Source organism: Dermacentor variabilis, chromosome 9, assembly GCF_050947875.1.
Source record: "Dermacentor variabilis isolate Ectoservices chromosome 9, ASM5094787v1, whole genome shotgun sequence".
NCBI classification, from domain to species: domain Eukaryota; kingdom Metazoa; phylum Arthropoda; class Arachnida; order Ixodida; family Ixodidae; genus Dermacentor; species Dermacentor variabilis.
The window spans coordinates 49,426,646-49,451,702 of NC_134576.1; the positions used below are offsets into that span (position 1 = coordinate 49,426,646).

General features: G+C 44.4%; 1 protein-coding gene across 1 annotated transcript in view; it reads left to right on the top strand.

The window, feature by feature from the left end:
- The window catches only part of LOC142558345 (ATP-binding cassette sub-family C member 2-like), a 144,838-nt gene that overhangs the window by 47,172 nt on the left and 72,609 nt on the right, over positions 1 to 25,057 (top strand). The window contains exons 10-15 of the mRNA XM_075670490.1: positions 10,187 to 10,444; positions 12,953 to 13,156; positions 14,297 to 14,443; positions 21,065 to 21,161; positions 23,148 to 23,350; positions 24,811 to 24,987. Of these exons, the coding sequence (XP_075526605.1) occupies positions 10,187 to 10,444; positions 12,953 to 13,156; positions 14,297 to 14,443; positions 21,065 to 21,161; positions 23,148 to 23,350; positions 24,811 to 24,987 (1,086 nt within the window). The remainder of the gene's footprint in view (positions 1 to 10,186; positions 10,445 to 12,952; positions 13,157 to 14,296; positions 14,444 to 21,064; positions 21,162 to 23,147; positions 23,351 to 24,810; positions 24,988 to 25,057) is intronic.

Genomic DNA, 25,057 nt, shown 5'->3' on the forward strand with positions numbered 1-25,057 from the left:
AGCGTGTGTCTACCCATGGCCAAAGTCAAAATCAGTGGAACTTTCGGGGAGCTCGTGGCCGAGGCTGCTGTTTCCAAATTTTTGTCGCTGCGGTACCCTTACATTTTTTCGAATCGCTCGGATCAGTTACTGAGTGACAAAGGGCTTAAACTGGGAGAGGGCGTAGTACAGGTGTTGACGCGAGGCCAAGCTCGTAAAATGCCGTCGCGTTCAGCTGAAAATACGAAAGCTACTCCAGCGGAAGAACCAAAAGAGATAACTTCAGTAACCGAATCCCAGCTAGGCTCGAGGGACGAAAAAACGGTTCAGGAAACCCTGCCAGCTGACCAGTTGAATGAGAGCGTGTCACTAGAGTGTCAAAGTTCACACCTGCAGGAAGAGCCAGCTGATGCACTCGCAAGCGAGACAGGGTGGTTACTATCTCCAGCCTCAAGGAAGTTCTATCAGCTCTTACGTGTGGAAAGAGAGTCACCGGTAGCCGAGCAAAAGAATGATGGCAGCTTAGCTAAATTGCATCACGCAGCTAAAGAAGGCATTGCTAGGCGCAACGTGACGATACATGAGAGAGGAGGCTTGTTGTATCGGCACTACAGAGACCGAAATAGTAGGATTCTAGATCAGTTTGTCGTACCTACTAAATACAGGTTAAGTCCTTTTGAGTCTCTGTCATGGAAATGGATGGTCTGGCTACCTAGGCATAAACAAATCAAAGGAAAGAATGCTTATGGAATACTACTTGCCCGGCTGTTTCAAAGACGTAGAAAACTTTGTAAGATCATGCGACGCCTGCCAGCGCTCGGGTAAACCAGGCGAAACATGAAAAGTTCCACTTAAGGTAGTGCTCTTAATAACAGAACCTTTCAGAGGACCTGTGGTAGACACGGTAGGGCCTCTACCAAAGACAACGTCGGGTTACAGGTACTGGTTTACCATGCTGTGTCCGCCTACAAAGTTTCCAGAAGCGATCCCTCTGAAAGAGCTCAGCTCCACCGAAGTAGTAGACGCGCTTTTGACGGTATTAGCACTAGTTGGGTTTCCAGCCGAAATTCAGGCGGATCAAGGGTGAGTATTCACTAGCGCACTGACTCTCAGTCAAATAGTGTAGAGAGGTGGCATTCAGGGCTTAAGTGAGTTTTACGGGCGCTCTGTTACAAGCACAAGGACGACTGGGAGAATTATCTTCCGGCCACTTTGTTTGCTTTGCGAATGGTTCCTCATGAGGCCACAGGGTTCTCGCAGAACTAGTGTATGGGAGGACACTCCGTTCTCCACTGAGAATGTTAAGAGAGATGTGGGAGCAAAGAGGAGATAGTGGTAGAACAGTGGTAGAATACGTGCTAAATCTGCTGGAACGGCTAAGTGTAACCAAGAACTAGTCTAAAAGAACATGGGAGTATGTCAAAAGAACGGCAAGTTCTATTACGACAAGAATGCGAGCCTTCGTGCGTTTAATGCCGGAGACCAGGGAATGATCCGCAAACCTTCAAGAAAGAACAAGCTTGAAGTTCACTGGGACGGACCCGTTAAAATGTTGCACAAACTTTCAGATACTAACTATGCTCTGAAAATTTCCGGTCGGCGGAAGGAGGTGAGGATATATGACTGCAATTTGATGAAGCCGTACGTAGAGTGGAGCGGAGTCGTCAACTCTACCATCAAGGAGCAGGATGGCGCTAGTACCCAGTTCAATGAGCATAAGGCGATCTCAAACTGAAATCAAGTGGTAAAACATTCGGTAAGCTCACAGGCTCTTAGACCCGAGCAGCTAGATGAGCTAAAAGGGATGTTAGGGGAATATCTCGACAGATTCTGCGATCGGCCAGGTAGAACCGAACTAATAACACATGAAATAGAGCTAACATGAACCGAACCCGTAATATCAAAGCCTTACCGAGTGTCTCCACGACAAAGAGCAATTATGGAGGCAGAGATGCAGTGCATGCTAGACCTGGGGGTTATTGAGCCCGCTGAGAGTGACTACACGTCACCGCTAATACTTGTAGAAAGCCCTAATAAGGATCCTCGTCCGTGTATTGAATACCATCACTAGGGATCAGCTGTACCCCATAACCAACATTGAGGAACGAATTGAATCAGTTAGCGCTGCTAAATACATTTCAACTATATATCTCGTGCGGGGATACTGTGAAGTTACCCTTTCAGAAAATGCCAGCCGCTATGCCGCATTTATGTCACCTGTAGGCACTTTTCGCCCTCTCGCTCTCAGCTTCGGGCTGAAGAACGCGCCGTTTAGCTTCTCTAAGTTGATGTATATTGTCCTAAAAGACTTGCAGGTGTTCGGCTGGCCATATTTTGCTGATGTAGCAGTTTTTTCGGACAGCTGATAGCAGCACGTATCGCACCTCACACAGGTGTTCTCACGGTTGAGGGGAGTAGGCATAACGACGAAGGCGGAAAAGTGTAGGTGTGGCTGTTCGCAGGTAACTTATCTTGGCCATGTTGTCGGTGAAGGCATGAGACGGCAGGCTGAGCTGAAAATAGCTACGAGAATTTTCACAGCCACGCACGAAAACAGACATTCGTTCAATTTTGCGACTTGTGGGGTACTATCAACGGTACATTCCGAATTACTCGCAAATGGCAAGTCCATTAATGGACGCCCTCCGAAAGGGAGCACCGAATAGCGTGCACTGGGGTAAGCACACTGAGAACGCTTTCCAAAGTTTAAAAACGCTATTGATTTCTCGTCGTGTGCTTCGCGCGCCAAACTACGCAAAGAATTCATAGTTCAGTTTGACGCAAGCGACAGGGCTATGGGCGTGGTAATTAGTCAGGTCGGCGACGATACCGAGGAACATCCTATCCTCTATGCCATCCGTAAACTAACTGTAAAAGAGGATGCCTACAGCACTTCGGAGAAGCAATATCCTTATTTAGTTTGGGCAGCCCAGAAGTAGTCGTTTTACTTGTACGGAACGAGGTTCATCTTCGAGACCGACCGCTGTCCTCTTACGTGGCTCAATCAAATGTCGCACAAAAAGGGCCGCTTGCTCCGATGGAGCCTCACTCTCCAAGAGTACAACTTCTCTGTTAGACATAAGAAGCGAAAGTTGCACAGCTATGCGGATGGTTTGAGCAGGCTAATTTGAGTTCTGCGTCTAGGGATCCCGCCTAAATTTTGGGGTTGTTATTGTTAATTTCGTTAAGCCAAGAAGATCCCCTCTCATTCATCAGGGCTTCATCCATGACTGCTCAATTCAGCACGAAATTCCTTCAAACATTGGCGTAGCGAGATGCAGCATTTGTTGTTTCTTCACATATGTTTTCTTTGAAGCCTAGCGGGTCTAAAGTAAGATCCAAGATACGTAATCTCGGCGCAGAGCCATGTTGTGGGGTTAGCTTTGCAGTTTACTGTCCTTGATGGTAGTTTTGGAGTGGTGCCTTCATTTAACAACTGGTCGCTGCAAGCCAAGGCGTCCCCGCCTTGCCACCAGCCATTTTTTTCCTGCCCAGCGGTTATCAGCACTGGCCAGTCGAGATTTTCCGGGTCATGAATGAGCTGTTACGAACGGCCTGCAAGGGTACAAAATTTTCCCCGCCAACCGCAGCTGTGAGGATGGCAAGCTACCCAGAAGCGACCTTGGAACCCTGCCCCACCTGCTGCGGCGACTCGTTTTGTAGGGACGGCGATGTACCACATCAACACCTCCTCGACGCCGCTATGACTAAACGCGGTCGGCGGACAAAGTATTGTTAGTGGCCGTGGCCACCACGAGTTGCTTGGAGCGGGGGTATTCCTGGAAAGAGATATTTTGCAGCGGCGCTTTCACGGTTTCCAGATGTCGTCGGTCAATGGACAGACGCGGCAGCCAATGAATAAGGGGTCACTTCTTAAATCAAGAAGCATCTGCCGGATCAAGACCCCTGTCTGCAAGATACCCGCTCACCTCGGTGTGTTCAGTGAAACCTGTGCGAAAGTGATTGTGTAAACCCTCCCCCTCAAAGGCGGGTCGGCGACGATGACTTTGAACGCTCCGTTTGGTCGAATGGCCGTTTCCCCTCACCTAGGGATCTGGGGAGTACAGAGTGTTTATGAGCAGCCGTTGTCGGCTCTTCGGTGTGCATTCCTCTTTCAGTCATGTTAGACTGATGAACTGTAACGTTCTCATGTAGATACTGTATATAAATCCCATATTCCTCGTTCTCGATGAGAACAAGTCTCTCCCTTCAACAACGTCCTCAGCGTGGATAAGTTGGACTACGGCACGGGCCAGCTACCATCCGTTTAATGCCCGACCCTAACCATCACAGAACGTAAAACCCCAAAGTTAATTTTTTTTTAATTTTTACGTTGGCATCGACTAGTTCAGGGTTTCGTTCCTTGAACAGGTATATGAAGATAACGTTTTCTTAATGTCAGAAACCGTACTTGAAGGTTTGTCTGGTCAGTCCCTTAGGAGAGACAAGACTCCCAGAATAGAAGACTAACGCTTGGGCATTTAACTAGTCTAACAATAATTCCACGCTTATTCGGTCGCAAAAGTTGCCCGATGCTGTTGTCACTGCATGAAAAAACTTATTTTTCATGCGGGTTGAAGACCAGATTGTTTATTCGCAATTTATATATGGAAAATATTTCCCACTTGCCGCATGCCGTTACCATTGTTGACTTAAGTAAATAAATAAATAAATAAACACGGGAAGAGCTTCTCTATGATGAAGTACAGTGCAGAGTTCACGGCAGGAAAGATAGCACACGGGAACAGCTTACACCAGCAAGAAGGCAAAATAGAAGGGAACATCTCGCGCAGCACGTCTATAATAGAGGTTCATCAGCACCATCATGAACATGTAGAAAAGATGGTGATGGTGATGAAAACATTTATTGGGGAGTAAGATGGTCTTGGAGATCCTGTGGGTGGGGCCCTAGGTCCCGGTCTCCACTGCTCCCGGCTGCCCGCCGGACTTTGTTCAGAAGCGACATTTGCCCCTCTGTGTCTGAGCTGGCGAGCTGTATCTTCTATTGCTGCATACTGGGGGTTGATTGTTTACGTAGGTAATTATCTAGACTTTGGTGTTTCCTCTCAGTAGCCCCGCGAAATGCGGAAGAGTGCGGGCCTACCTCCGCACCACGGACACGAGTTCCGACATGGCGTCAAATGCGTAGCTTTAGCAAATGTGGATAAAGGTCTGCCTGTATGTTTCCAAGATCGACAGCCTATCCCCTCGAGAGGGACTTGGGAGGAGTCACGCAGTTTTGACGCCCGAAGCGCAGATGTTCCACAATTTCTGTAACGCTAAACGGAATATTAATTGCGGGCGACACGGAGGGACCACCCGCCGCTGCTCGGTTCGCGTTGATTGTGACATCGCGAGTGAACACCTGTCTGACGAGATTGTTCGAACATCGCTGGACCGGGTGGGTGGGACAAGGCCCACAGGGACAGGTGTACCTGCAGCTACGCTAGGTGTTCTGAAGTTCGGGCGTCCGTCTATAGGACGGAGGGTGCCCCGTTCCTTCGCCTGATGCGCTCGTCGGAGTGGTACGAGCTAGCTGCTGCCGTACGCTTCGGGACTGTTGCAGTCGCCTACTCTAGAATGCTGTCGGCTTCCGGTGGTCGGCTACTTTTCCGGCCCGTTCTGCCCATCCTTCGTCCTGTTTCGGCCATCACCCCACCGGAGGCAGCTCTACCGCATCGGGCACCGCTAGCACCCTGGAAACTTGAGACCGACTAGCCCTACTTTAGGATGCCTCATGTTTGACAGAGGTTTTGAGGTGTGTAATATGTGAGTACCGATATAATATATTCTGCTTGTGTTGTAACGAAACACCTTGTCTAATTCGTCTTCCCCGCGTCACACATCTTTCTAACGTGCCGAACCTAACCTTCAAACCACCTCACGGGGACTGTTGATGGTAATGCGATTGGCATTTATGAAATGTAGCGACGCACCGACTTGCTAACGACACGTTTATTTAGAATCAGCAGTTTTAGTTTCCATTGCTTCGGCTATATGCGACGTTCCCTGTCTCTGACATCGGCCTATTTTCTGTGGCACTAGCGTGCTCAGGTCTCCTGAGAGCACGGCAGCATGACGGCGACTGTTTGACGGCGATGAAGTGATAAAGAGGTAATGACATCGACAGAATGACGAAGCCAATATGACGACAACGACATGGCGTCAGTATTATCACTATTCTGAAATGATGGTATAACGAGAGCAGCGTGACTACGACGACATGAGGACAATGGAATGAGAGCGAGTGTTTGATGACAATTATATGGTAACGACTGTATCACAAACACTCTGCGACAATGATAGCCTGACGAGGATGGTGTGACGGCTACTGGATGACGAAGCTGGAATGACGACGATGGAACAACCACGACAGAAGACGGCCACGGGTAGATAACGACTGCATGACGACGACTGTCTGACGACAAAGCAATGACGGCGATAACAACGACATAATTTCGATTGAATGACGGCAGCATTATTAGAATAGAACTAAGAACAAATATTGAGGTCAGTGGAATGACGAAACTGGTATGACGACAATGGGATGACGACAATGGGATGCCTTTCCTGAAATGGTGGCGATGGTAAGAAAACACCGTGACGATGACGGCGTGAAGATGATGAAAGTATGACGATGCATGAAGACGATCACGTGATGTCAGCATGATGCGAGTCGGATGACGAAGGTAGAATGACAACGATGGAACGATAACTACATCACCATGATACGCTATGAAGAGGAATGAATGAAGACAACGCAATGAGAACTATATCATGATAACGGTATGAGAACAATGGGATGGTGGCGAGGACATCCGAATGCTTTTCTCACGACCACTGTATGGCGACGATGGCATGAGGAGAATCGGATGAAGAAACCGCTGTCACGACAATAGAACGACCACGATGGCATCGCGACAAGGGTATGAAAACGAATGCACACCGACTGTACGATGATGACGATGTGACGACAACGCACGACAAGAGTCGATGACGAAGATCGAATGAACATGACCGAAAGACCGCGACGTCACCACGACGACGATTACTTACCTAGCGGTGCAAGCGGGTAGGTAACTTCAGCCACTGGGTAGGCTTAAAGGAATAGATAGATAGATAGATAGATAGATAGATAGATAGATAGATAGATAGATAGATAGATAGATAGATAGATAGATAGATAGATAGATAGATAGATAGATAGATAGATAGATAGATAGATAGATAGATAGATAGATAGATAGATAGATAGATAGATAGTCTCAAAGTACCTAAAGTAGGCAAGCAAAGTTAAACACATTATTAAACGATGGGGCTCAACATCCCAGAATTGCCAAGCGCGTTTGCGAGGGACGTCGCAGTAAAGCTCCGTATTGTGACTCTGTAAACACTTAAGATTCCTTCAAAGTGGAACGAAAGCGCGGTAAACGAGCTTTTCTGATTTTTGGCAACCATTGAACTCCGGCCACGTTGTCCTCATATCCAGCGGCAGATAGCCACGGTCACTTAGCCATTCTTAAAATAATAATAATAATAATCATAATCATCATCATTATCATCAGCCTGGTTACGCGTACTGCAGGGCAAAGGCCTCTCCCATAATTCTCCTACTACCCCGGTCATGTAGTAATTGTGGCCATGTCGTCGCTGCAAACTTCTTACTCTCATCCGCCCATCTAACTTTCTGCCACCCCTGCTACGCTTCCCTTCCGTCGGCATCCACTCCCTAACCCTTAATGTCCATCGGTTATCTTCTCTCCTCATTAAATGTCCTGCCCATGCCCACTTATTTTCCTAGATTTCAACTAAGATGTCATTCACTCGCGTTTGTTCCCTCACCCAATCTGCTCTTTTCTTATCCCTTAACGTTACACCCATCATTCTCCTTTCCATCGCTCGTTAGCTCGTTCTTAAAATATATTCTTAAAATATATTTATGAAATTTTTATTTATATTTTTTAATAAGTCAGCACCAAAGAGGCAATTGTCTAGTGGTACGAAGCACACAATCGAAATTACTATTCTGAAACGTCACACTAAAATGAATATGTGTTACAGTTATACGATTTTGTTACGCTTGGTTTATTGCAGAAGTACTTCGACAACTTTTCTTGTTCGTTTGCAAGGGTTAGGGTTATTTACATTTGATTCAAGTAAGTTGTTGCACTATAGTTTGTGGCCACTAATAAAAACATTAGGCAAAAGCGCTATTAGAAGCATGTAGCCTTTGAATACCTAAAGAAAATAAACGAGTGAAAAGGGAAACCAAACGGCCCGAATTTTGTTGATCATTACCATAAAAAGCGAAGAGAGAATGAAGCAACGGAAAGCATAGGGCAAATTAGCTGCAACTGCAATTTAAACTACAATGTAGAAAGTATTGAAGCAAAGGTAAGTTAAAGTGGACGAAAAGCTAGCATGCCGCTAGCAGGAGCGAAAGTTCGAGTGTTACGTGATACCAGCGGGCGAAAAATGACGTCCCATATCTGGACACCATGGCCCTAAGTGACGCTCGAAAATACACCAGGGCTAGATCTAGCAAACATGAATATCTAAGATAGTGGCTGGATTCATAGCCATCGTCATAGCACAATTGGTTGTGCAACGAAGGCGTAATGCGGAGGCTGTTGGTTCGGCTGCCACCGGCGGGAAGTCATCGTTTCGTCCACTATCATTTCCATTTCCGTCATCATTTTCTACATTTATTTTCAACGACACCTGATTTCCCTTACTGTTTCCTTGGCATCTCTGTCTGTTTGCTGGCTTTATGTGGTCACGACTAACGAGGATAAAGGTTATGTGTATAACGCGCATTTATACTGTTTCACGTAGGCTCCAAGCATTGCGCTACAACTTGTGCAAAGAGCAGTATCGTGTATTTTTTCGCTTATGCAAGAATGTACAGAGGCGAACAGGTATTCTTGTGCTACCACGCTACGTTGATAGCTGTGTTTAGAAGAAATAAAAGCATTTGTTTTGCAGCTCAGTTGCAGATGTGCCTAATTTAGATACTGCAGTAATTTTTCTTTCTTTTAGTACTGTACGGCAATATATTTTACCTCTACAACAATTCTCTCTGAACGCACGTAGTATTCGCAATATAGAGCTAAATAAATAATTAGGACAGTATTACAGGATGAATGGTCACAATGTAAAATAATATTGTGCAGCTAAATTATTGCGATTTGCCATAATCATATGGAATGTCCTCCACGCGGAAACGCAATATTTCAATGGGACAACATATTCATATTTAGATTGTGTGTACACTGCTTTTATTACTATATTTAAATCAGATTATGCAGAGGAGTTGCTGTGACTCACAGGGGATGGCTACTCTCTTCAGTTAGTTGTAAGCAGCGTGAAAACTAAAAAAGTAAGGGTTATTGGAATAAGCATATTTAAGGGCTGTTGGAATAGCCTTACTGACATTATCTACATGGCTTATTTGCAGGTACATTTTAACGTGTGTAATGCTGCTGGCAGAGAGACGTCTGGTCAACTGAGGAGATTGTTGATGAGAAACAACTGCTTTAAGTTATCTGGAGCCGCGATAAGATTGGCAATAAATAAATGAGGCAACGCGTTCGTACATGCATTCAGAGTCTTGAGTTCGTGTTATGAAGCATAGAAGTGAAAAGGTCTTCTCAAAAATTTTCAATAATTCATGATGAGCATATTTGTCCTAAGCGCTAATTCGCTCAGGAATTGTTGCCGCTGCGCCCTAGATGCAGCTCATGTGCACCAGAATCATTCGCAGCAGTCCGCACTTACACCATTCTCTCTCCTTTAAAACTCCAAGCACTGTTTTTGTCCGCTTAATGTTAAATGTAAAGGAATATCCGCTATTTCGAATAGTCGTTTCTAGAGACGAACACGGATCGAACCGTGAATATATACTCGATCTGCATGTGATTCGACATTGCCTTATAATATTTAAATTAGCCAAGGATTTTAATCGCTATAAAATGTGGAAGTGCGCCTGAAATGGGCTCAAGGCCTGGTTTGTCTTAGGTAGGCTTTTTTTAGGAGGCTCGTATGAGAGACAATTACATATACCGATAAGACAAGCACAGCTAGACAGTCTAAACTTGCTCTCCTGGCAAAGAAGAAAGTCGGTACATAAGATAATAAATTTCCAGCGAAGCTTGTTCACCATTTCGGACGCCTACTCATGCTGTGTGCCATGGTTTATACGTTTCAGGTCACAAGTATGTCAACCGAAAGCAGAAGACGCTACCCCGCCGGGCACATCACTGCGCTGCTGAGCATTGACACATGGCTGTCTTCCTGCTCTCCCATGGCGATTGTGCTGCCACTTTTCGGAGCCCTGCTCCTCCCTTTCGTTTTCTGGATGCTCGGAGTGCGCACCGGAGTCGGCCCGTCGCTGTGTTGCGCCGCGTGGACCGTGCTGGTTCTGTTCCTGCCTTTTCTGAGCTCCTTCCTGCAAAAGCGCTTCTGGGTAAGCGCCGATGCTAATGGTTCGAAGCATGGGGTGGAAGCAAATCGAGTAGGTGTGGGCGTGTAGCAAGAAAATCAGCTGCGAGGGAAGCAATACCCAACGAAGCAAATTTTGACGCGAACGTACTCTCCCATTTCCTCGCGGTATGGGCCGAACACGTGAGCTCTGAGACTCGGCGTATGGGTCGAGAATGTTTTATTAACGGGAGCTTTTAATGAACGCGGCATTGTTCGGCTCTCATGCCATAGCTCTGCTTGCAGAGGGGAAGCACTAAAACCTTACCGCGCCCTCTGACTTGTCAATCACGTTTTGGGCCAATTCGTTTGATTACAATCTTGTTGACCAGTGTTCGCTACTACTTTGTACCCTTCCTCCGTGAAAGAAAGCAGTAGGTCATGTAGCCGGCATCCCCTTTCAACATTTATCTCTCAAAACATAGGCCCAACACGTGACCCCACGTTCGTCGGACTCGACCCACTGAGCTTGGTTCCCGATAAGTTATAAACAATGCCCACTTGTTTTGGTGCTTTGCGAACCGCTATGTGCCCTTTTTCCTGACATCCTTGCGCAACTTCGGTCATTTATTGCGACGTATACATTAGTCGCCTTCTTCGCACCATGCGGCTCTGGCGACCACTGTACGCTGATATCTAGCCCGTTGCCTTTTCGGAACGGCGTATGCCGAGTGTGCCTAGTGTGGTGTTGGAAAACCTTACACCGGCATGATCACGTGTTAGGTCGGCATTTCTTGTCTTCGATTTTCTTTCGTAATTCTCCCTCCTTTGACCACTGCGTAAAAAAAGCGGCACTTGAAACGAATTTGCTCGCGCGAAAACCTACCTATGTCTGATTCGAAAAACCTCACGCTTGATGGAGCGCCTTCCAGTATATTGTCCACAAGCAACCGACGTCATACCATTGGGTAAATATGCACAATTCGCAGAAATTGTAGAAGTTATAGTTGCCGCAGTGTTTATTTATTCTATGGGACACATTGAGAGGAAGAATAATTAAAGCAGGCATATTGGCATTACTTGTTGTCCATTCCAATAAACAAAAAATAAACGCAGGCACTGAATACAGAAAATTCACGTTTTGCCGCGAGAAGAATGTTCGTCTGTTGTGACAACGGCTTTGACAGTGTAGCGACATGGCGCGGGGCTTGTTGGAGAAATTGCTGACCCTACAAGAAAACGGGCTGTCTTCTCATTCAAGAGCAAGCCAGGATTTGATATGTATTCTTTGGGTTTGTGCTGTTGTTTTAGCTGTACTTCTGTCTTTATGCCTTTTGGGAAATAGAGAGCGGAGTGGTCGAATTCTGGGATTCAGTAGGACCACAATATTCCTGGCTATACGATAATAATTCACAAAAAGGAACAGTGTCTGGCGTTTAAGTGGTTCATCCAGGAATGCCACTCGAGCCCTCCAATGTCCATCGGATGAATAGTTCCAAAAAAAGCTAGCGTAACCTACAAAAAAACACGGAATTTGGCCATCGTAAAGCAAGAGTTGAAAACGCCCTGATGATGGGTTTTACATGAAGATGGGTGCACGTAACTAGAGACAGGAAACAAGAGGGTAATTAAGGAATTTTACCACAAAAATATATACCATGTAAACATACTTATACATAAATATATATAAATGTATGCAATCACTGCGCACTAAATAAGGCGCGACTACTTAAGATCTGCTATTAGCGCTAGTACAATTGTCAAATGAATTGGAGAAGTTGCGGAAGGCTGTTCCAGTAAGCGGCTGCTCGAAATAATATGGACCACTGAAAGTTGTAGTCAGCCACGTGGCTGAGAAACCTGAAGGATGTAACGAATGCAATGAGATATGAGGGAACGATGCTCAATGTAGAATTCGAAGTTGATAACGAACAGGCTGCAGTGTGACAAAAGCATTGCATCTGATTAAGCATTTGGAAATGCGTCTATTGTTCAGCTTTAAACTTCCGCAAACTCAATTAGTTCAATGATATGAGCAACACAGACACAGACACACACACACAAACATATATATATATATATATATATATATATATATATATATATATATATATATATATTGTCGCCCAAGAACTTATATGCGTCACTTTAAGTTCAAAACTAGCAAATATTGCGAAAATGTCGAATTCAGAAGAAGTGCAATGGAAAACCATCAGGATAAACCACGTGGTTTCTCAGAAAAAGTTCGCTGACCTTACATGTTCGTAACACTTCTTGCATTCAGAATCAATTTTTAGCTCATTTTTCGCTCTGACCGTGAGAAGACTTCTCGAACGTCCAATTTTCGTAAGTCAATTACTTCAACTATGTGCAGAGCAGCTACATTTTTATTTTACTTTTATTCACCGATTTCAAAAATAGTGCTTTTTCGTTTGGCAGAGTTAAAGCATTGACCTGCGATAAGTCTTTGTGATGAAGTTGGCAAATGTATCTCATCGCTGGTGTCGTCTACACTACAGCGAAATTAAGCATTGCTTAACGCGCATTCTCACAGGTTAACGTGCTACGGGCTCGTGACGAGCGCCTCAAGGCCATTGCTGATTTGCTTTCTACGATACGAGTTGTCAAAATGTATGCCTGGGAAGACGCCCTTCAGGAGACCATCCTCCGCCCCAGAAACGTGGAGCTCAAATGGTTGTTCCGAGTGAATCTTCTGGACGCCCTATTGGACTGTGTGTACTCCTCCACTAGTTCAGTGGTACGTGCAATTGGGAGAAGCTAATGCGGTACAATATTGGCATCAATGCACAAATTACTGTTTAAAAATGCAGAAGCTTCGTGCAGTCCCTTAAAAAAACTTGGTCCAAAGCTTTGTATATTAGAAATTTAGGTACTTCTGTTGCACTATTTTGAATTTCTGCGTCTGGTTTGGCCTTTTAAATTGATTTTGTTATTTAGCTTGATTACTTACACCGGCGCTTGATGATTTGCCGACGCTGCCACGTGCTGAATCACTACAGTCCATGCCAGATAAAGCTTGCGTTAGGGATAAGCACTTATATGCATGCCTTTTATTTCACCTTGTACATTTCGTTTCGGCACTTTCTGCTTTTGCACTGCTTTGATTGATAGAAGCAACATGGGGGGCTTGTACGTTTCCCTTTAGGGAATGAAACGATCTTCTTACAATGTCACGATATGTATGTACATGAAGACATGCCGCTATGTTCTACTTCTGCATTTTTCTTGCGCCAAAGGCGTTCTTGCGAATAATGAACGGTGAGTTCATTTAGCGAAATATGGACAGATAAAATATTGTATGTCCATTATCATTGCACATCCGCTGTATTGTTTCCTTGGTCGTCACTCAATACCGGGGTAGTGTAGGTATCGGCAAGTGGTTGATTTCTCTTTTTACCCATTATTACTTTCAGGAACTTTATTGGACAATAAGCTCAATTCATCTTTCATGCTAGGCAGGGCTTAATGACATAATGGGGCGCAAAGTATTCTGTGTGTCTGCTTTGTGGCCGTGCCCCTGCACTACATCATGTTATTAAGCCTGGAGTAGTGGTAGTAGTAGTATTAAACGTTATTTGTCAAGAGAGCAGATGACGTCTTCACCCTACGCGGGCGACGTCCTCACGCTAGGGTACTTTAAATACTTTATTTATAAATACCAATTCAGCGCGTTGGCGTGCTGCTTGGCATTGCAAGTCCGCGTGTGCATAGGAGGCAGCTTTGTAATACATGCATAGTAAAGAGTCGATTTTATCCGTAATCGTGCTGCATGTTTGAGTACGTCACTATGTTTTACATATCTTTTTGACGAATTTACGCTTCTGTGATTAGTCAAGTATTGCGAAGTGTTCAGATATATCCTGCACGACTCTTGCAGCTCACAATCATCCTCTTCTCTACACTGTACGCTTTGGAACCGGACATCGTGCTCACTCCAGCATTGTCGTTCTCCTGCGTGTCGCTGCTCTACATAACCGATCTCGCAATGGGCAGCAGCGCCCAAGCGCTAAGGCTTTTCAGCCAGGTGAGTGCGAAACAAAATTGCCACGGGGAATGAAATTTCCAAAAGTCCAGCGTATATTCAAGCAACCGTAGCGTAATATTCGTAGCTGCGTTAAAAAGTTCTACTTAACTTTACACTTTGGTTTCACTTAAGTGTCAAATCTTTCATGACCATATGTTCAATGAGGTTGACGTATGGAAATATTTCCTCATTGTTCTTATTAGCACTGAACAGGAAAATACATAACCCTGCGAAAGCCGACTTGAAAAGAGCGGCACGTCAAAGTAAAGCGACTAAAATTTAACTCGAAACGTACTTCTCCAGCGGATTTCAAAAATAACATTTTTTCACCGGTGCCACAGCTCATAAAACGTACGGCCATGCGGCCAGATCTGGCTTGGATACTGACAGCGTGACTGCTGAAGTACTGGAGCTGAGATATGTTGGCTTTGTGTGGCGTGGCGGCCACAAATTTCACGAAAAGTGGCATCGTGTGCATTTTTTTTACAACTCAACAGCAAATACCATGTTTATGCAGGCATCGCTGGCACCTCGAAAAATTGCCAAACTGGAGGGCCCAAGAAACTATGAACACGAAGGTTCTCCATGTACTGGCAAACAGATACGAAGTTGAAGGTTGTACGAGTAGGATATGTTCTTCCTTAAAAAAGCCTACATCAGCTTTCACGTCATAAATAACTCAATAGATAATGCTTACTGTGATTGTGTTTCTCGCACGCCAGCGCTCTTAAATGTTGTGCATAATGTTTCACAAGTACCTGCCTTAGCACACGCAAGTGCACGTGTGATCTGTGAACTAAGAGCAGATGTTGTCACTATTTATGCTAATGATTTTGAAGTCATAAAGCAGTTCCTACTTGCGCTTGTTTCTGTTTTTGGCAGGTCCACGATTCCGTGTACTGTGTTCAATAAAAGTTTTGATGAATGCTTGAATATCAGCAATATTTCTTTCAAGCAAGCTTCTTTTCTACGGCCTCGTCAACTTCTAAAATGCCATAATTATTGCTGATAGAGAGCTGAAGAACATCAGGGAGCATAGGGAAAAAGTTAATTTACAAATAAAGGCCAAATTTGTAGCCTAACGAATGACGCTGACCGTACGAACTAGTCATCATTGACATGATCATATGTGGGTCTTGGATGCACAGCAACATAATTATTTACACAAGCTGCGGTGCCTAAACGACGTGCTTTGAGCCGTGTTTGTCCACGAAAATTGAATTGTTTCGCTGAAAATTGAAAGCTCATACACTTGTGAATTTTAGGTGCACCGGACGCTGTCTCCAGTACATTCAAGCGGGCGCTTACGTTTAATTGCCGTCACGGCCCAGCAAAATGAACCTTTCGTGCCCAAAAATATTCTATGAAACCGTACGAGGTCCTTGAAAATACAAAAAGTCCACGACATTCATCCCGGAGAAATATTGTCCTCTAGTTGACAGTTTTTGCTTTACAAGTGGATGCAATGGGTAGTTTGGAAACAAGAAACTCATGTTTGCTTCAAGTTGAGTTCATTTTTGTAAATGAAAATTTTCTCGCGCCCTTTCCTTACAACTTGAGCACCAGCGATTACCTTGAAGCAGGGTTTGAATAGCGGCTATTTGGTAATCCACTGCAAACGTGCCTTACAGCGCATGCATTGACAAGCGGACAGAAAGAACGACGAAGACAAGCGCTGACTTCCAATTGATTTTTTTTATTTCGAATAACAATCATATATGACCCAGCAAACAAAACAACGGCGCCCACTCCATAACACGTTTCTTTTTAGGCTTCTAGATTTGAGACTACCATTCATTCGGCATCATATTTGCTGAATGTGTGAGCCGTGTGTCAATATGCCTTTATTATCCCATGCATCCGCCCATTCAAAATTAATTAGGAGAGGCATTGCTCATGCCTACTTGCATAATGCGCTAAATAAATCTTGCTATCGTTTAATAGAACCTAGTTACAGTTCGCCGATCACTCAGTTGAAGGCGGCTGGGTACCCCTAGCAACCTTCTTGTCTCGTTCTCAGAGATTTTGCGTAGTAGGTTGAGCAATGATCCTCAGGGCATAGAGCCTCAGGTGCATCACCGAAGAAATCAGACGGCTGTTGTCCCGTACATTCATGGGATCTCTCACTAAAATAAGAAAATAGGACAAAGAGCAGGGGCGCTATAACGTAAAACTATTCCAAACTTTTCTATTCCAATTCTGTAAAGAGTCCTCCGTCATTGGTCAAAACCTTTTGGAACCACCCCCACTTCGCCTGCCTGTCACGCGACGTCACGATAACTGCGACAGCTCCTCATCTCATATGACGTGAACAAACTGATTAAGCATGACTAGAAAGAACAAAAGAAAGGTAGTTGTTTATTATGCGACGCCTTTTCGCCATTAGCGCTCGGCTGTTTTCAGGCGACACCCACTTCCCCCACCTTTACTGCGACGTCACAAAACCGCGAGAACTCACCACGTCAAAGTGACCTGTACGCGTTAAAGATGCATTAACTTCTTCAGAATAGGCGCAGGCTGCCCCATTCCGAAAAGAATAAAAGATGGCTGCCGCCGATCACTCAGGCACTAGCTACTCGCACAAGCCGGAAAGCATGGGTTTATTTGCATACAATAGAGCTTTTTGCGTGGCCGTGTAACTTTTTCGAGCACTTTCGGCATGTTTACAACCTCGTTCCGCCAACTATTCTTTGCTGAGGATCCGTTTTAGCGGCATTCTCAACCTACCGCTGCTTGCCGTCGCGATTTTCGACCGTCCCCCGCAAGATAAGTATGGGAAAGCGGACCAATCACGGACGCTGGCACCACCCTCTTCGTCCGGGTATCAATTTTCAGTGCAATGGCTCGGCCCCATCGAATCCCTCTCCACTTCAGCTGGCTCCTCGCCTCTTCTCAGCCAATTAGATAGGACAAGCTGCTCAACGTAGGCAATGTTGTTCGTTTTTAGAGCAAACAAAAGTGACCTCCTATAAACGAGGGAGCGTTTTATTGCTCTATTCGGACAACCCTGCGGGTTACCGCCCGATGCAGGCGTTGGCGGTTACGCAAGTTTGACGGCAAGAGATCGGAATAAAACATATTAGAATAGTTTTACATTATAGGACCCTAGGTGTCGGTGTAGTTTTTAGAGCGCAGCTCTTTGGCGCCCGTCCCCGCGTTTCGCGTCGCCGTCGGCCTTGCCTTAACCAGGGTCGCTATAACGTAAGACTATTCCAAACTTCTCTATTCTAATCTGCAATGAGCCCTCTGCGATTGTTCGAAAACCTGTTGGGACCACCCCCACTTCACCTGTCACGCGACGTCAAGAAAACCGCGATAGCTCGCCATCTGATATGACGTGTACACACTGATTATACATGATTTGACCAAACAAAAGAAAAGTATTTATTTCTGGTTCGACGTCTCTTCTCCATTAGCCCTCGGCTATGGGTCCAAAGTTTTTGGGCTGCACCCGCTTCACCCGCCTGTCACGCGACGTCACAAAACAGCAAAAACTCACCACGTCAAAGTGACGTTTAGCCGTAAAGATGCATTAATATGCCGAACAAAGCTGAATTTTCTTCTGAATAGCCGCAGGCTGACCAGTTCCGAAAGGAAAGAAAGATGGCTGCTGCCGATCGCTCAGGCAGTGGATATACTCGCCCTTGCCGGAGAGCTTGAGCTTATTTGGTTTATTTGCGTATAATAAATCTTATTGCGTGGCCGTGTAACGTTTCGAGCGCTTTCGGCACGTTTATGACCTCGTTCTGCCAACTCTTGTATTTCTGAGGATCCGTTTTAGTGGCTTTCTTATCGTGCCGTTGCATGCCGCCATGATTTTGAACAAGTCATCGGAAGCAAAGTAAGGGAAAGCGGACAAATCGCCGTCACTGGTACCACCTTCTTCATCCGGTTATCGATATTCAGGGCAGTGGCTCGGCCCCATCGGATACCTCTACACTTGAGCGTGTTTCTCGGCTCTTGTCAGCCAATTAGATCAGACAAGCCGCTCGGTGTAGGCAATATTATTCGTTTTTCCAGCAAACAAAAGCGACCTCATATTCCGTTCTTTAATGTCAACCCCACAGATGCTTCATTTGATATGCACCCAGCGCGACCACTTCCGCCATGGGAGACAGCCGTGTAAGAGCGTCTCGAAAATGTTCGACTCTGTAAGGCCTCGCCTTAGCGTCACCATGTAAAAAAAAAGTCGTATGCAGAACGGACGCACCTGTTCGCAGCGTTGGTAAAATGATTTGGTAGTCCTGGCCTGGTCTTTCAGTTGACCTGAAGTACCGCGGCCCAAAAGGGTCGCTGAAGCTGCTCGTGAAGAACCCGACATTCCGCGTCCGTACACCTCATTGACTGAAGAAGGAGTCGATTAAGCCACGGGCGCATGTATCGACAAGCGATGTGAAACGCCCTTATGAATTTATCGCAGGCATTTGGTGCGTTTCAATTTAGCCACCTCGACAAGCACAATCTTTGCAATTAGTAGCGATTGTACGTGTTCCCGGCGTCTTCTGCGCCACTATTTTGTAGCGATGCTTTATGCCTTATTCTATGCTATTCTTATCATCCACCACACATGGCCGCCTGATCCCGGTGATAATGTGGGCAGAACGTCGCTCTGACCACTGGCCAAGCGCGAAAAGCCTGAAAAAGCATAGAATCGGAAAAGACATCGCTACAAATTACCGGCCCTGCACTATATATGAAGCGTATAGATTGCTCTGAAATTTACGACAATAAGGTTTATATAGAAGAGCTGCGCTCAAATTTTACATTTGGAAGTAACGTAATCGTTGGCAATTTTTTTTTCTGCGCCTAGAAAACTTGCAAAACTTTGCGTTGGAATTAATCATGTTGCTAAAGAAACTACTAATTGTAGTATCCATCAAAAAAGTATATGGATTGTACAAAAGGTGTCGTTGACAAGAAGCCCCTGCAATGCGGTATGTCTAATGTAGGGCAAACGGGTAGATGTTTAAATGTTGGACTGCAAGAATACAGCAATACAGTTCCAAAAGAGCAAGACGTGTTTCTTTGACTCCATTGCGCACAATGTGGCTGTGTTCCGTTCTTTCAAAGGACCAGTATCGTAGAAAGGTACCGTAATCAAAACATCACAGTTACCACTGAAGCAGCAGGGATTTCTGGCGGGGGGGGGGGGGGAGACTCGGTCAAAAAGCAGTCAATAGCATTAACAAATAAAGCACTTGCTTTCTTGGAACAGTGCATGCGCTCTCGTTCCTCTTAAGAGGGCGGTTGTGGTTACTTTGAATTTTGAGTGCTTGCTCACATTGGCTTTGCGTTTTGGAGGAGGCGCTATTGTCTTGGTTTCCTGGTCGTATATGATTGTTATTCGAAATAAAAATTCAATTGGAAGTCAGCGCTCGTCTTAGTCGTTATTTCTGTCCCTTAATTGTCTATGTATGCGCTGTAACTCATGTTTGCAAAGGATTGCCTTTAAGCCCACGACGATACATGTATATATGGAAAACAGACTCCGCCCGTGACTTCTGACTCGACGCTATCGTTGGGATTTGAGTGTTGCACGCTTTTCAGAACTCAATTTCGCCCTATATAGGCTTCGGTTGTTAAGTTCCACTCTTGGCAATATGTGTTGTTCTTTACCTTCATAAAATTGTGAATAAAATGTACTATCGAATAAAAGAGCCCTAGTTTTCTAATACATATTCAGGTCGATGTATTTTTCAAGACAATCCTTACGGGGGAACTTGTGGTGAAGAACGGATAAAATGAAATGTGAAAGTTAAACTTTCTATGAAGACCAATCGACGCAGGTTCTACTGGAATATCTTGGATATAAAAGCTGTGAGGAATGCAATTTCTTTCTGTATGTGCACCTCTATGTGCAACAACTTTGCTAATATAATGTTCAATAACTGATTTATGGATAGTGTGTCCAAAACTGAATATAAAGGTGAAAAAAGGCAAAGAAAATGAATGACCGTCACCGGACGCGCTAGCTCTTCCACGATTCACCTGACGCCACTTTCAAGCATTGTCACTCAGAGCGCAGGTAGTAATAAAAGAATGTTCACAAGGCTGCGCAAATCTTTATCAAAGTGTCTCACAACAAGTGCTTTTAATGATATTGTTACGATGAAGGTCGCCTTCGAGAATGTATTATTGCCCTGATGTTTTCTTTCAAACGTGCTTTAACATTATATTTAAAACGAGGCAGTTTACGATTGACACAAGATCAACGCTTAGGCCAGGAGGTCTGCAGTAAATATTATGCCTTGAAGAATTACTGGTGACTGCTGTCATTAAGCACAGTGTGTAATACAGGTAAGCCTAATTATTGCAATGAAGAATTGTGGTTGCATCCTTGAGTAAGTGCATAACCGCATGCATACTGTTCGGTTGAGTGAGCTCCAGCTCCGAAGCCTGTTATATTGCCGGTTTTTTATAGCCTGTTATTATTCAAGGATGATCAAATTATCGAAACTGTGACTTAAGAGCCGGTGTGAATGTAGTCGGCATATTTCCGTTAGATATTGGTTTGATTCGAATTACTTTCAAATATGATTGTTATTGCGGCTAATTATAACAAGCGTTTAAATTCTGCAACGCTGTCTGTTATTCGTAGAATGCTTGTCATACCTTTTTCAGGCCAAACTCTCTCTCAAGAGAATAGCAGACTTCTGCACGGCGGAAGAGTTCAAGGAAGCAAAATGTGACGTCAGCAATAATGCGTCCACGAGACAAGGTAGCAAGCCGCCCTTTGTTGTTATATGCAAAGCGTTACTAACTTGTCCTACTTACAAACGTTAAGGTATAATATACCTTTCAACTAAGCCACATAGGGCTGTTTTTTGCACAAAATGTGTTGCATTTTTCTGACTGAAATTTTGGCTTTTAACTTTATTTATTGATGATTTCTAACTCTCGCTCTTGTTCATCAAGGTCAATATTGATACACGAAATGACCACTACATTGTTCGCTTCTTGAAATGCAGAATGTTGCACAGAGCATCACTTTTAGGAATGGAGTTTATATTGTTTAGCCTTTGAATGTTAGAAGCATTCAGCAATTGTCAAATACGTGTGCCGGGAGCTGAATCGTAAAAAGCAAAAAAGTTTAAGGATAACAAAGGCAGAAACACTTTTCTGTAGGCGGTTATTCTGTGGCGAGCGAAAGAACAGACAAAAAAGGAACAAGGTGGGCAACGACTATAACAGAGCGCAGAACACATGGGCAAGCCTTCTCCCAACCCAGAATCGAGACGCGTAGCCAAGTAAGACCTGGATGGCTTGTACACTAGATCTGCAGTCCCGCCCAGGGCCCAGTATTACTTCCTCTGACAAAGATTGGCTGTCGGGGTGGGCAACAGTATAAGGCAATCTCTGTCAACCTTCCACGTGCTGAGTGCAGTCACATAGAACATGCTGCATAGATTCATGCACATGGCATTCTGGAGGCTCAGTAATCGCATTTGGTATTATGACTTAAGGCTGTGCGGAAGAATGACACTGCTCTGCTAAATTTATAATGGTATACCCTGAATGTCTTGTCATAGTCCAGTATCTAGAAGCGTCTGTGCCAATATTCCGGTCAGTCCCAGTGCCTTTCTATCGCGTTTCGTATAGTGCTCATAAAAACACGAACGTAAGGTGATTCCCATTGAAAAGTATGCGGATTATATGATAATTAATAAATATAGACGCTCTTAGTCCCATCAATTATGTCGGTTCGAAAATGCTACATTCAATGAAACTGTTTCCTTGTTACCCTGTACATTCGAAGCATGGATCACTCGTAACAGACATTGGCTTGATAACTGGTTGCTCGTTGTGGCGGTGGCAGATCGCGCACAGTAGTTACGTGCGATAACGTTTCTGACCGCGGCCCTTCCCTCCAGCTCAGGAGTTTGACAGCTGCCATGAACTTCTGAATTATTTTATTGTAACGAAGGTGAAATTCGTTCCTTTAATGTGCGCAATCACCTTTGGAAAATGTGTGCTTGCCGAAAGGGGACAAAGCAACTTATTTTATTATTTTGATGGATACAGAAGGAGATTACAGCAGAATACTCAAAGTCATGTTGTTATAGAAATTTCGCAGTCGTTGGTTATTACAAAGGTAATTTGCAAACAATTTAAAACCTTCACCTTGGTGCTTTGAATAAAACAAAACCTTTAATTTGTCCGAATGTTCTTATATTTTCGGTGGCTAAATAATTAGCAAGGTATTATAGTCCCTATTGAAAACAAGCACATAGTATTCGTTTCTTGTGTACTTTGATACATCCCAATGACCAATTAAGTATTACCGGCATCGTAAGAAATGGTGCTTTGTTTTTTCGAAAGCATCAACCTTGATCAGCGAACGGATGTAATATGAGGACGAATGTACTGCAACCTTTTTTAAAAGCGGTCTCATAGACATATGGTAGAAATTACTGGGACTGTAGGTTTCACTGCACAGTTTGCCTCAGTTGGCAAATAAAGCGACCATTGCAGAATTTCTTTTAACGTAAAAGTCAGAATTTGGCACCTACCAACGTGTACCCTCGTATGCGTGCGTGTGAATCTGTTGACAGAAATGCTACGCCATCAAATGTGACTTTTTGATGCTGAAAAGCCAGTAAACTTTTCTCTGCCTCGAAGAAACTTCATCATTATGGAAATCGGAATTTCGCTGCAAGCACATTGGTTGACTTCGAGCGGTAAACTGTTGAAAAAAATATTGCAGGTACCGTGCTACTGCAGAAGTGCTCCTTCTCGTGGGCGAAACCTACCCACGGTGTCTCTCTTGCCCAGCTGACCGATATAGACCTTTCGGTAGAGCCAGGGGCCTTGATTGGCGTCGTTGGTTTTGTGGGCAGCGGCAAATCCTCTCTGCTCGCTGCTATACTCGGAGACATGCACCTAATTAAGGGCGATATCACCTGCAGAGTAAGTACATAAAACGAACTTGTATCAGTCGCATACAATAGTTTGGCTTCCATAGCAGATATGACTAGCACCCTATTTGTGTCACTGTTATTTTCAGTGCTATGTGGGTGCGCTGCATTGCGAAAGTATATTTCGAAGACATTGAGCCATACTAGTGAGGTATTATAAGCCCGATTCATATCTACACCTTCTGGAAGTGTCGAAACTTATGCTGTCTATGATTTCTATGTCTATGAACCACTGCTCAAACAATTTAAAACACAGTAGCACTGCCTGAAAATAACACTGGAAGGCTTCGTGCTGTTATAAGGGCGAAGGGGAAAGCATGTATACGTGAGATTGTCACTGCCCACATTTGCCTCGTTTTGTAAAGGAAACGAAGTAACACCAATAGGTGAAAATTGGTATTAAAACCGCATGTTATCACAGGTTTCGTTTTTGAGCCACTCTTCAATTCGGTAGCAGCGTTTTGAGCCACTGGTTTTAAAGCACCGCATTTCGCGTTAAGCGCAGATAACGTTTGTGTTTCTTGGCATTGTCACAGGATTTTTCTTGCGCGCCTGACTCTATAGAGTACACCTTCATTGCAACTTTCAATTTTGCTCTGGCCAAGTATACTGATGAAGGCGTCACCGACATTATTAACCTGCAGACTCGTTATTTAGTCAAGCAAGAACTGTATCCGCGCACATTTTTTTAGAATGATCGAGGCAGTACCTCTCTGTCATAACAAACAAAACAAGTCATTAAATGCGAGTTAATGTTTGCAAACTGTGTGAGCCCGAATCTTTTGTGTGGTCTGTAAATCATCACTTGCAGCAATCAGATGGCTCTGCCTGCAAATATACTGAATCGTTCGATAGTTGTCTGATAACCCCTTCAGAAAGTTCATTTGGTTACCGCGCGTCGAGAAAAAGACACAATATTATTAGTAATAACTATTTTTTCCTTAGAAAGAACAGATGGAGCTTGGTACCAGTAAAGCCGCATGCATGCTTATGCAGCAAAGTCCGGTAGCCACGCAAACTCTGTGATCATTCAATCATAATGTTCAGTGCTGAAGATGAATTCCTAAGATTTTTTTAACCAAACTGGTAAGTACTTTCCAAGCTGCAAGCGGTGGTTCTAACTGCCGTGCGTAAGGATTCTGCGGCTGCAAGTTTATTATTCTGCCAGGCAGAGCCACGTACCTGTTTCAAAATTGACTTTATGATCATTTGCTATATCACCATATTGAGATGCAGCTTGCTGGAAGAACTTTGGAGAAGAAAAGACGCTGGTCCAAGAAAATATAAATTCTGACATCCACACTCTTGCTGGCATGGACATTTCAGGGCATTGTGTATGTGTGTAAAGTTTCACGCCCACTATAGATGAAACTATGGTGACCGTTTTAGTAAATGAATACAATATAAAGAATTACTGTTCGTTAAGAATCTTACGTGTTTGGTTCTTTCCAGGGCCGCATAGCATTCGCGCCTCAGCTACCGGTTCTGCACAATATGACAATACGGGACAATATCGTGTATGGAAAATCCATGGACGCGGACTTTTACGAAAGAGTTGTACGAAGCTGTCAACTGATAAACGACTTCAACAGGCTGCAGTCAGGAGATATGACCGAAGTTGGAGAAAAGGTAGAGTTCCGTTTACGGAGAACAGCGCTAACGAATGTCGCTAACACCGAAATGTGATACGAGATATGAT